At 18.1% G+C, this 13,384-nt stretch overlaps 1 protein-coding gene across 1 annotated transcript; it reads right to left on the bottom strand.

Moving 5' to 3' along the window:
- Window positions 1-4,957: 4,957 nt before the first annotated feature.
- PRELSG_0820800 (conserved Plasmodium protein, unknown function) lies at window positions 4,958-13,384 on the bottom strand (the record flags this gene model as incomplete). Its single annotated transcript, XM_028676282.1, has 1 exon — window positions 4,958-13,384. The coding sequence occupies one exon, from the start codon at window positions 13,382-13,384 to the stop codon at window positions 4,958-4,960; it is 8,427 nt and encodes a 2,808-aa protein (XP_028532787.1).

Raw genomic sequence — 13,384 nt, 5'->3', positions numbered from 1 at the left:
AGAAACTATTTTATAATATCCCTTTTTTTTTTTTTTTATGTTAATAAACAACTATTTAACTTAATGTGCTTTTTTTTTTTTTTTTTAAGGAAATGTTTCTTTTCAAATAGTGAACTATTTTTAATATATTGTTAATTTTATAACTTTTTATATATTAATAATACATCATATCATTTTATTTAATATATATATATATATTTTTTAATAATTATTAATTGTTATGTTTCCATATATAAGTATTTTCTATTTTATATACATTATATATATATTTTTTTTTTATGCACATACATTTATTAATATATATAAATATATACAATATACATATATATATACATATATTTCCAAAATGTTTTATTTATGATTTTTTTTTTTTTTTGTGCCTTTTAATATATAATGCAGTTATTTGCTTTATTTTTTCTTATTTTTTTTTTTAAAATTATTCAATTAAAGAAAAGTTTATATGCCACTATTTCTCTTTCGTCTCTCTCTTTAAAAATTTAAAAAAAGGTGATGCAACAAAATAATGTATCGTTTTACATATATATATGCTGATAAGAAAAATATATATAAAATAAGGCTAAAAAAAAAAAGTATATTACAAATGAAAAAAATGATTAAAATATAATAAAATATGCTTTGTATATTTACAATTTCCTCTTATATATTCACAAATATATATATATATATATATACATATATATATTTTATAATTTTTTTTTATATGTTTATTTACTTTACCTTTCTTATTAAATATGTAAAAAAAAAAAAAAATAAAATAAAAAAATTGGTGCTTTTTTTTTTTATCAAAACATTCTATTACTAACTATTGTGCAATTTAATGTATTTGATGATAAGCAACGCTTAAATAGCTTTATAATATATAATTAAGCAAAATTATAAACTAGGTGCATATATATAAATAATTATGTTTAAATACATAAACAAATGAAGTTATATTTTATGCATTATACTTGAATTAAATCAATTTGTTAACTCTTTAAATGGAGCACAAATTTTTATTATGCCCATTTCTATTTTTCTTTTTACTTTCTAATAGATGTTAACGAAAAGAAAAAATAATAGCAATGCAAAATTTTGTTAAAATATTTTAGTCATATATCAAATTTGTTTCTTATATATAATTCACTATAATATATATATATGTGTAAGCATACATTTGTATATTCATATATTAGTTTATGTATACATTTAAATATATATTTATGTATGTATAGTATATATATATATATATATAAGTTAATCATTACATTGTAAATTGCCAAATAACATATATATCTTCAATTAACGAACAAGTGTATATATATGTATATATACATATATGCATTACATATTCTTCTCTAAAGAAAATAGAAAACAAAAAAAAATGTAAATTTAAATTTACTTAAAAAATGTTATATGCAATTTCAAGATCATTGTATAAATATATATATATATATAAATTTTTATGAAAACATTTTATGTATGAATAGTGACATATAAAATTTTACAAAAATTAAAATTTTTATTAAATACTTCATAAAATGATCATGATACATGTGCTTATATATATAACATTAATTTTTTTTTAATGTGTTTGATGTAAAATATGTAGTTGGAATAAATAATTCAATGTGCATGCAACGCTTAAAAAGATACATGTATTTATATATGATACATATATATACTTTTACATAAACATACTAATTTTATATTAATAACCTAATGTGCATATATATGAACGTAAAAATATGTTAAAATTAAAAATATCAAAAATTAAAAAGAGATATTACTATTTGAAGTATTCGTCATTTAATTTACAAGGTGCTTTTTTTTTTTTGCTTTTTTCTTTTTTTTTTAACATTTTAAACTCGCTTTAGAAATAAAATTTTATAATTAAAATAATTTAAAAGTACAAAAAAAAAAAAAAGGAATACTAAAAAAAAAAAATTTTTCTATTTCAAATATGACTAATTAAACTTAGAAAAATTCTTCATTAATATTAAATGTCTTTTTACATTATGATTCAAATATTGATTCTACTTATTTTGTAATATATCTCTTTTTTCTTTTTATTGCATAAAAATCAAATCCATTTAGTAAAATTGAAAAATTTTTTTTTTTTTTATGAGATAATAAATCATGTTATTGGGAACTTTTTTATATTTAATTTTATATTCTTTTGTAAATTACATTTTTTATATATTGTAATTAAAATCTATATCATAGCAATGTTGAACTTTTTGAATTTTTTTTTTTTTTTTTTTTTTGTTTTTTTTATGTATATATTTAAAAAATTTTCTTTGAATGGATTAAAAAAATACATATAATTTATATGTAATTTTTTCAGTATCTTTAAATTATGAAGAATAATAAATTGCAACTTTTTTTAATAATATATCTTTTGAAAATAAAATTGAAATATTTATAAGAATATGTGATTATTGTAGAATTAAAATTAAGATTATTATCATTTTAAAATTTATTTCTAGTTAATTTTTGTTTTGATTACGAAGCTTTTGAAAATCGAAAAATATTTATATGCAAAATCTTAGTATTATGCATTTAAAAATTGTATTCATTTAATATTTTATATGAAAAGTACTTAAAATGTGCGTAATATGAATTCAGTATATTAATTATATGTAATTAAAAAGTATTTTTCATATATACACATCATTGATTATGATAATTAATAAGGAGTAAAGATGAGAATTTTTAAAATAACCTTCTTTATGTATCTGAAATTAGGAAAATTTCTTTATTATTAATTAGCTATTTTTTTTTTTTTATATAATTAATTTTAAATATAGTACTGAATAGTTTATTGTTGTTTCTTAATAGTTTTTTTTTACCAAAAATAAATATGATTACGTTTATTTTTTTTATCATAAAAAAAACAAAAAATAAAAGATCATTATTTCTATTTTCCTTAAAAATATTAACTTATCTATATTATAATGAAAATGCTGTATAAAAGCTTATATTTATAATTTATATATAATAATGTAATAAATTTTTTCATTAAAAAAAAATTAACTATAGTTTATTTCTTAAATTGTATCAATAATTCATATTTTAAAAAATTAATAGTAATTCTTCACTTATATAAAATACTTTATATAATTTTTTGGATATTAATTTTTCTATACTGATTATTCATTAATTTTATATAAAAATTATATGAAGATATTATTTTCAATTTATAACATTTTGATATATATATGAAAAAAAAAAAAAAATGAAGTAAAATGAATAGCATTTTTATATGCAGCTTTCAACTGAAAATCCTGAATAAATAATATTTTTTATTTAAAAGTATTAAAAGACATTGCAGCTATTAAAAATTCTTTTAAAATTTAAAAAAAACTCTTTGTTTCTAAATATAAAATTTCTAAAAATATTGAAATATTTCGATGTATTTTTTTTAATTATAAAGAGAGATAATGTTTTTATTATATTATTGAACTAAATATTTTTATTTCACTTTTTTTATTTAAATTTATTTATTTTTTTTAATTATTACTTTAACATTCTTAGAAATAGAAATTAATATATATATTAATTTCTATTTTTAGTATTCATATATAATTTTAATTACTTAGAATTTATTTTTTTTTAAAATTTTTATCAAGAAAATATTTTAAGTAATCAAATGAAAAAACGCGCATTTATAAAAACTATTTAAAAGAATTGAGCTATTTGAACTTTATATAAAAAGTTTAATCTCCCATTTTGTTAATTATATTGAATAACATTTAAGAATTTAAAGATTATGATATTATTTTTTTTTAATTATTTATTTATATTTTTATGACTTGTAGAAGGATATGTAACTTGAAAAAAATAATCCAGATGCCCTTGATACTCATTTTATGTTCTTTCATTTATTTTTACAAAATTGGTTAATTAGGAAAATTTAAATTTGTTTTTATTTAAATGTTTTCGTTAAATTTTTTAGCAAAAATTAAAATTAAAATGCAATATACAAATTTTATTGTAGTTTCATTTTTTTTTTCTTCTTTTACACATTAGGAATTTTATACAAATATTATTATACTACTAAACATAGTACATTTTTTTTTTTTTTTTTTTCTTTTGCATGAGTAATAAATTTAGAAAAGAACTAAAAATTAAACAATTCCTTTTTTTTATATTTCAAGTTCATAATTTTTTTTGTAAATTTAGAAATTTTATAAAGAGAAAAGACACAAAAAAAAAAAAAAAAAAAAAAAATGTATCACAAAGCTAGTAACATTTTAGAAATGAAATAATTTTGTTTTTTTTTAAATGTTTAGTTTTAAATAGATATTATATTTTTCTTTATTATATTCAATAAACACTTTTTAAATAAAATTTTTTATATGTTTTTTTAAAAATATTAAGAATAAATTTTAAATGTTTTATTGTTATTTTTATCTACTATTATATTTCAAAAGTAAATCTTTATTTTTAAAAAAAAAGCTAAAGGAAATTGCTAAATTTTTTTTTTTTTATAAAATTTATTTATTAGGTATTTTTTATTAATTGAATTTCATTATAGAGAATAAGTTGTTTTTTGAGAAAAGTTAAAAATAATTAAAAATTAAATTAAAACTAAATAAAATGGAAACGTAATACATAGATGCTAGTAATAATAATAATGAAAAAAAAAAGAAAAATTATATTTATTTATAATTCGAATTATTTTAAGAAAAATATAATAAAGTAACAGCTCAACATATGATTATGATAATTTTAATAATAGCAATTTATGAGTATTTATGATAGAACAGCAATCATAATTAAGTGAAAATTATAATAAGTTATATATAACTATTATAAAAAAAAAAAAAAAGTGTATATAATGAAAATATCAGATTTAAAAACTAAAAAAGTTAATAATTATTAACAATAAACAAATTTCACACATATAATTATAATATCATTAATCTGAGTTTTTATTATCAATGCTATGTAATTATTCTTCAAAATTCAATTCACTTGGATTTTCTTTGTTATTAAAATTTTCTTGATTGCTCAAATTATTTTTTTCAATAGTGTCTTCTATATTCCCTTTTTCATTTTCATAAAATATTTCATTCTCTTCATTTGATGACACGATACTAATAGCATCTGAATTTTCTCCTTTAGCATTAAATGATTTGTTTTCATTTGCAATATTTTTATTTGAGGGTATGAAAAAGTTAAAATCATTAATAATATTATTTTTTTTATTAGAATTTCCATAACCAGGAAGATCATTATTTACATTTACGTTATATTTATTGTCTATATCTACAGCATCATTACTATTTATATTAAAAATGTTTTGTGTATTATCTAAGTTAGACATCTTTTGATTATTGTAAATTATATTCTCTTCTTGTTCTTCGTAATCATTTTCTTTAATCTCATATTCATCATCTTCATTTTCATCACTTTCTTTTTCTTCATCTAATTCTTTACTATTTTCCTCATCTTCATATTCTTCATCTTCATTTTCTTCTTCTACCTCGTTTTCTCCTACTTCCTTAGTATTATCTTCTTCATATTCCTCTTCTTCAATATCTTCTTCGTTTTCTCCATCTCCGTTTTCTTCTTCCTCTTCTTCTTCATCTTCTTCATCATCAGCTTCTGCTTCTTTAGAATTATCTCCATATTCTTCCATTTCTTCTTCATTATCTTCCTCATTTTCATCTTCTTTTTCAATTTCTATTTCTTTTGTATTATCTTCTTCATAATCTTCTTGTGTTCTTTCATTTACTTCATCATCATCTTCTTCAACTTCTTCTTCACCTTCTTCGTCTTCTGATGTTTTAGAATAATCATTTTTTTCACATTCTTCATCAGATGAAATAATATAACAACTTTTATTACTTTCATTTTCATTATTTTCACTTTCACATACTTCATAATTTTCCATTTTTTCTTCATTTTCATTAATGTCTTTGTTAGTTCTTTCTTCATAATAATTGCTATAATTATTACTTCCTTTTATATTATTTAGAACTGTTTGTTCTTCATAAGTCATAACGTCTTTATCATAGTTTAAACTCTTAAAATTATTATTATTTCCTTGATTTTTTTCTTTGTTATGATCTTCATTTTCATTATTTTCTTTGTTTTTATTTTTAAATTCATTTTCACTTTCTTCGTTATCAGTATAAATATTATGAATTTTTTTTATTTTTTTTGACAGGCCGACTGTTGGTGAATAAAAATCTAATTTTACTATTTCCGAGTCAGAATAATATTTTCTTTTTTTTTCTATTCTATTATTTTCTTCATAAACTTTTTTATATGTATCATAATTATATTCAGACACATGAGAGCTATATGAATTGTTGTTAGTATTGCTATTATTTTGCATAATATATGTATCATTGAAATTTTCATAAATTTCAATTTTATTTTTCTTACTATTTTTTTCATTTTCGTTTTGGTTGTATGAATTCTCTATTGTGTTAGTACCTTCAAAATTTTCAACATCACTTGCATATTTTCCTTTATTAAAATTTTCTAAAATAATATTATTATTTTTTTCATTTTCTTTTGAATTGTGATTATATTCAGAATCATTGATATGCTTTTCATTAGTATTTATAACATTATAACTATTTTTTTTTTCATGAGAAGTTGAAGTAACATTTTCATTCAAATATTTATTATCTATTTTCTTATCATTGTCCCCATTTAGCATTCCTTTCTTTTGATGTTCATTACTTTCTTTTATGTTATAATAATTAGATTCTTCACATAAATTATTATTTATACTTATTATTTCATTGTTTTTATCTATTAAATTATCATTGTTATTCACTATATGTTCCCCATTATCTATTATATTATCATCGTTATTTATTCTTAAATTAGTTTCGTTGCTCATTACATTATTATTGTCATTTGCTAAATGAATACTACTATTTACTATATTAACATCAACATTTAATATATCTTTATCGTTATCTTTTGATTTCTTTTGAATTAATTCATCATTCTTATAAAAATTTTCTAATATATTTTCTTCATAACGCTGCAAGGTCTCATTGTTTGTTTTACATTCTAACTGATTTTGTATAAAATAATCCTTCAATCCTTCATTATTATCATTTAAATTTTTTTCTAAATTATATTTTTGATCTATTTTTTTATCTTCTATATTCATATCTTTTTTTTTTTTGTTATATGAGTTATTTTCCTCATCTAACATTTTATCTCCCTTAGTATATGTATTATTATCTACATCGAAGATATTATTTTCTGTATTTACTTTATTTTCGTTAATAAAAACATTAGGTCCTTCATTTAAATCATTTTTTTCATTAGAAATATTATTTTCTTGATTAGGTGAAAAATCATTTTTTTTATAAATTTCATATGAATTTAACTCTTCATTCTCTTTATTTTCACCTTTACATAATTGAATATCTATTTGATTAAAATCATTTTGTTCTTTATCATGCATATATTCGTCTTCATTTAATAAAATTTGAATAAATTCATTTTCATTGGTTACATATTTTTTTTTTTGTACATTATTTTCTTCATTATTTGAAACTCTACTAAAAGACTCATAATCTATTTTAAATATATCATTACGAAAAGAAGAAATGCCTTCATCATCATTTGTTTCATTTTTATTAAAGAAATCAGTTTCTCCTTTTTCAATTTTTAAATTAAAATTTTCTGCAAATAATTTGACATTATGCAAATCCTCCTCTGATAATTCATTATTAATATTTAAATTATTTTTTTTTTTTAGTTCTTCAATGGAAGAATCATATATATAAAAATTAAACGATTTTTGCATATTGTTTAACTGATTTAAAATAGATGGATCGATTTTCTTTTTTGCATTAATATTTTTAAATATTTTACAAAATATAGTACTTTGTTTCACTAAATGGTTTATGAAATTTTTATATTTATAAATGTTCTTTAAGTTTATCTCATTAATTTCTTCATTTTTTTTTAAGTCATCTTTTAAATTCTTTATAGAATTTTCATTATTTCTCAAACTGTTTTTTAATTTTAGTATCTCTTCTAAATTATTTACTTTAATTTGTTCATTTTTATTATTTTCATCTTTTAAATTATCAATAAGTTGATTTAAACTTTCTATACTTTGTTCTAAGCAACATACTTGATTTTTAAAATTTTTAATTTCTTTTAAATTTCTATTTATAATATATAAATAGCATGAACCTAATTTAAATAGTTTTAATATATTACACTTAATGATTATAATGTCATCTTTGTCTTTATCTAAAGATAATGAATATAAATTATTAACTGTTTCTTTTGCATTTATTTCAACATTGTCAAAAGTTGGTATATTTTTGTACATTTTTAAAATATCATCAGAGGAATATTCTATAGCTTTTTCAATCATAGGAAATGTATTTGTTTTATAAGAATAATCATTCAGTAAATCATCTAGTTTATTATTATAATTATTTTTTAATTGCTCAATAATTTCATCTTTTTCTTTTATGTGATTATTCATATTCACTTTATGTTTTTCCATAATAATTATAGATTCATTTAATCTGTTGCAGCTTTTGGATAATTTCAATAGTTGATCATTCAATTTATTTATTTCATCATTTTTTTGTTTTATTTCTTCTTTACATTTATCTATAAGTTCATTTTTATTTTCCAACTCTGCAGTTAAGTCAATATTTTCATTAATATATTTATATATTTCTAATGAAATATTTTCGTTATTTCTTCTATTCTCCATATCATTATTGCTATCATTATTTTCATTACCTAAATTTATTTTATTTTTCATGTCTAAATTTTCATTAGTTAATTTTTTTATTTGGAAATTTAAATTAATTATTTCTTTATCTTTTTCATTTAATTTATCTAAATATTCTGAGACTTGTTCCTGTAATTTTTCTTTTTCAATTATGTTTAAGTCGTTATTTTTTGTAGAATTAAAAAATTGATTATCTCTCTTCAATTCTTCGATTTGCCTTTCATATTCTTCTTTATTTAACAGTAATATTCTATTTTCTTCAGTAAGTATATCTAAATTAGTCTTCAATTTATTAAAGTTAATTAAATTATTCTTATTATTATCTTCCAATTGCTCAGTAATTTTTTTTTTTTCATTTTCATTTTTTGCTAATTTAGATTCCATAATTTGTATTTTCATTATATATTTTTCTTCATTTAAATTCGCTTTTTCAAATTTATTAAGTAATTTTTGCAATTCTAATCTTGAACTTTCAAAATTAGCTTTCAAGCTATTTATAAATTCATCATTTTTGCCAACCATGTTTTTATCAGTTATACTAGTTTGCAATTCTATAATATATTTTTGTTGTTGTATAAATTTTTCTTTTTCTATTTTTAATTTTTCCTTTAATTCTATGTTCTCACATTTTATTTTTTCATTTAAAGCTTCATTCTCTTGTAACTCTGATTCTAAATCTTTATTTAAATGAACTAATTGATCTAGTCTATTTTTTAATAAATCATTATCGCTAAAATTTATTTGTTTTTGAAATATATCATTTAAGTATGCATTATCCTTTTTTACGTTACTTAATTTCTCATTTATTAATCGCATTTCTTCATTGTGTTTACTAATGAGTATATCTAGTTCATTAGACAATTTTTTATTTTTATCTAATTCATCATTATATTTTTCTAATACATCATTTAATTCTTTCTGAAGATTTGTCTTATCATTTTTTAATAAACTTATATATTCTTCTTCTTTTTTTCTTAAGGAATCTTCATCATTTTTTTCCTTCTCAAAATTTCTAATTTTATTTAATAATGTTTCTTTATCATATTGTAGAACTTTTATTTCATGGATTTTTTCTTTTAAATTATCATTTAGCTTTTCTATTTTCATATTTAAGGAAGACTTAGTTTCATTTAAATCTTTTTCATATTTATCTTTTTCTGTTGTTAACAAATTGTTTATATATTTTAATTTTTCTTCATTAGATTGATTTATTAGCAAAAATTCTTTATGTTTTTCAAGTTGTTCATTACATATCTTTTTTAATCTACTAATTTCTTCTTTACTATCTACACTAAAGCATTTCCAAGTATCAACAGAAGTTATTAATATTTCCTTTTCTCCTTTTAATTTTAAATTTTCCCTTTCTAAATCTGCTATATTTTCTTGTAATTTTCTTTCTCTTATCTCATATTCTATATTCTTTTCTGTGTCATTTTCATTCAATGCATAATTATTACTAGAATAAGGGTTAAAACATTTCGAAATATTTTTCATATTCTTCATTGTAAAAGAACAATTACTTCTGAATACATTGATTTGTTTAATTCTTTCATTTAATTCACCTTTTATTATATTGTTTGTATTTTCTAATTCTTTGATTTTTAATAATAAATTATTGTTTTCAATTTTTAAATTATTTATATTAAAAACATTTTTTTTATTATTTTCTTTTTCTTCAGACCACATAGTATTTAAATTATTTAAACGTATATCATAATCATATTTCAATTTTTCATTATTATTTAAAATAGATTCCAATTTTTCTTTTAAATAATTATTACTTTCTTTTGTCTCTTGTAATAACGATTGCAAATAATCCTTTTCCTTTTCGTAATTTTTTATAATTTCACAATTTTGCTCATTTAACTTAATATTCCTTTGTTCTTTCTGAGATATTTCTTGTTCCAAATTATATTTTTCTTTCTTTAAATTCTCAAATTCTTCAATAATGAATGTGTATTTATTTTTATACTCATGAAACTCATTCTGTAAAAGTATATATTTCTCATTAAATTTATTTATTTTTTCTTCATTTTTTGTAATAACTTTTTCTAAATTTTCTTTTTCTTTTTTCATTAACTCCATTTCATATTCTAATTTTTTCTGAGTCTTATATAATTCCATTTCATTTTTATTTAGTTCAGATATTTTTTTATTATTTTCAACAATAATATGTTCATAACATTTAGATAATCTTAATATTTTATTAAATCTCCTTAATAATAAATCAAATGATATCTCAACATTACTGAAATTTAAATTAAATAAATTAAAATACCTCTCATAAATAATTTTATATTTATTCTCAATGTTATATAAATTAAAGCTTATAATTGTATTAAATATATTATTTATGTTAACAAAATGATCGTGATAGAATTGTTTATATTTATCTAATATCTTTTTATCTTCTATATAATGAAATAGATCCTCATCACTGTAATTCTTCTTATTCCTTTCTAATTCTTTAATTATTATTTCTGTTTTATTTTCCTCATTACTATTTAATTTCTCTAAAATGTAACTAAATTCATTTTCTAGTAAAATTTCTACTTTAAATAAATTATTATAAGCAGATATTCTATTAAATATATCTATTGTTATCATATAATCATCAATGAAATTTAATAAATCACTTTTTTTAAAGTACTCTATTTGTTTCGATTCGATATTCAAGATAGCCTTACCTAAATTTTCAAGTATACAACGAAAAGGATTTAAACTATGAAGTAAAGGAGGTATATCTTCATTTGTTTGTTCATTATTACTTTTTTGTAAAATTGATTTTTTACTAATATTTGATGGTGTTTTTTCATTTAATTCTTCTATTTTACTATTTTTCATATTGCATATATAGTCTTTCACAATATTTTCTACTATTTTTTCTAATGAATATTTTTTATTATTGTTTTCAACGTGAGCTAAAGAAGAAATATTGGGAAGAGAGTAAATAACTTTAATTAAAGTTTCTTTCTCTAATTTTAACTTAAAAATATTTTCCTTAAATTTATGTATAATCATATCCTTTTCTTCTAATTTTTTCTCTATGAATTTAACATGTTCAATTTTTTCTTGTAGTATATTTTCAATATAATTTTTTTCGTTATACAAGTATTCATGATCTCCGAAGTAATGTTTTTTATATATATTCAATTCGTCACTTAATAATGAGCTTTTAACTTTTGCACAACACTTTTCAAAATTTTCGTTTGATCTTGATAAATTAATAATTTTTATTTGAGCTTCATTTAATTGATAATTTAAACTTTTATATTTTGATTTTTTTATTTTAATATAATCTTCATTATCATTATAATAATCTGAAGATTCGTTGGAACCTTCTTGTGTTTCACTGTGAATCACCTCATATATGTATAGTACTGAAAAATGATTAATATCATCAAATATATTTTTATCTATATTATAACTGTCGCAAATAGCTTTTATTTCATTATTTTTTCTGAGTACAATTATTTTGCTATTATTCTGATGTAAGAATTCATGTGTAACAGAAAACATAGCATTATTTTTTTCAATAATTTGTCTAAAGTTTTTTTCAAGTGATTTTAACGCATTTTTTAAATTATCAATTTTAACATTTAATTCTTCATTTTTTTTTATGAAATTTTCATTCTTAATTTTTAAACTATCTCTTTCTTTCTCTACAACTAATAACTTCTTTACATTTTCTTCTGATTTTAGTAACGACTTTGATAAAACATCTTTAACCTTATTTAAATTTTCAACAGAATTTCTTTTCATTACTTCTCCCTTTTCTATAATTTCTTGAAATTTTGATATTTCCTCTTTTTTTTCTCTTTCTAGTTTATATATTTTTTTTTCATTAAGCAAATATTTCTCTAATAAATTATAGTGCTCATTTAGCAATTGATCATTTTTGTTTTTTAATTTTTCATTTTCATGCTTTAACTTTTCAATTTCATTATTCTTATCTATTTCTAATTTACATTTCTCATTTTTTAAATTAGTAATTTCTTTATTTAGTTGTTCATTTTTTTCCATCATACTATTATGCTTATCTTCTAACCTTAACAACTTATATTTTATATCTTTATATTCATTTTTATAAAATGAGAAATTACCTAAATTCATATTTTTCTCATTATTTATTTTTTCATTTTCTTTCTTCAAATTAAAATACTCTCTTTCCAATTCATTATGTTTTAATTGAAGTTTTTTGATATTATCACTTTTTTGAGTACATTCTTCTTTAGTTCTGATTAATGTATCCATAACCAAATTATAATCTTTTATTTTTAATTCTAAATTTTTTCTTAAGATTGATATTAATACATCTTTATTAGTGTACTTTTTGTCATCAAATAAATCATTTTCTTCACAACTTTTAATTTCATTTATGCATAAAGTTTCTATACTAAAATTATTTAAAATATTATCATTTTCATTGCTATCTTTCTTATTAAAATCATCATTTAAGGAAGTAAAACTATCGCATTCGTTTTCTTTTATATTATTATTTTCAATATTTTGTATATTTTGCTTTGATATATTATCAGTTGCTTTATTACACATAAAATTATTCTTTACATTTGGCATTATATTTTCAAAAACCTTTTTCTCACTAAATATATCATCATTTTTTTTAAAATTATTATTCAT

Source organism: Plasmodium relictum (genome assembly GCF_900005765.1).
Source record: "Plasmodium relictum strain SGS1 genome assembly, chromosome: 8".
NCBI lineage: Eukaryota > Apicomplexa > Aconoidasida > Haemosporida > Plasmodiidae > Plasmodium > Plasmodium relictum.
This window is presented reverse-complemented; position numbering and strand designations above follow the sequence as displayed.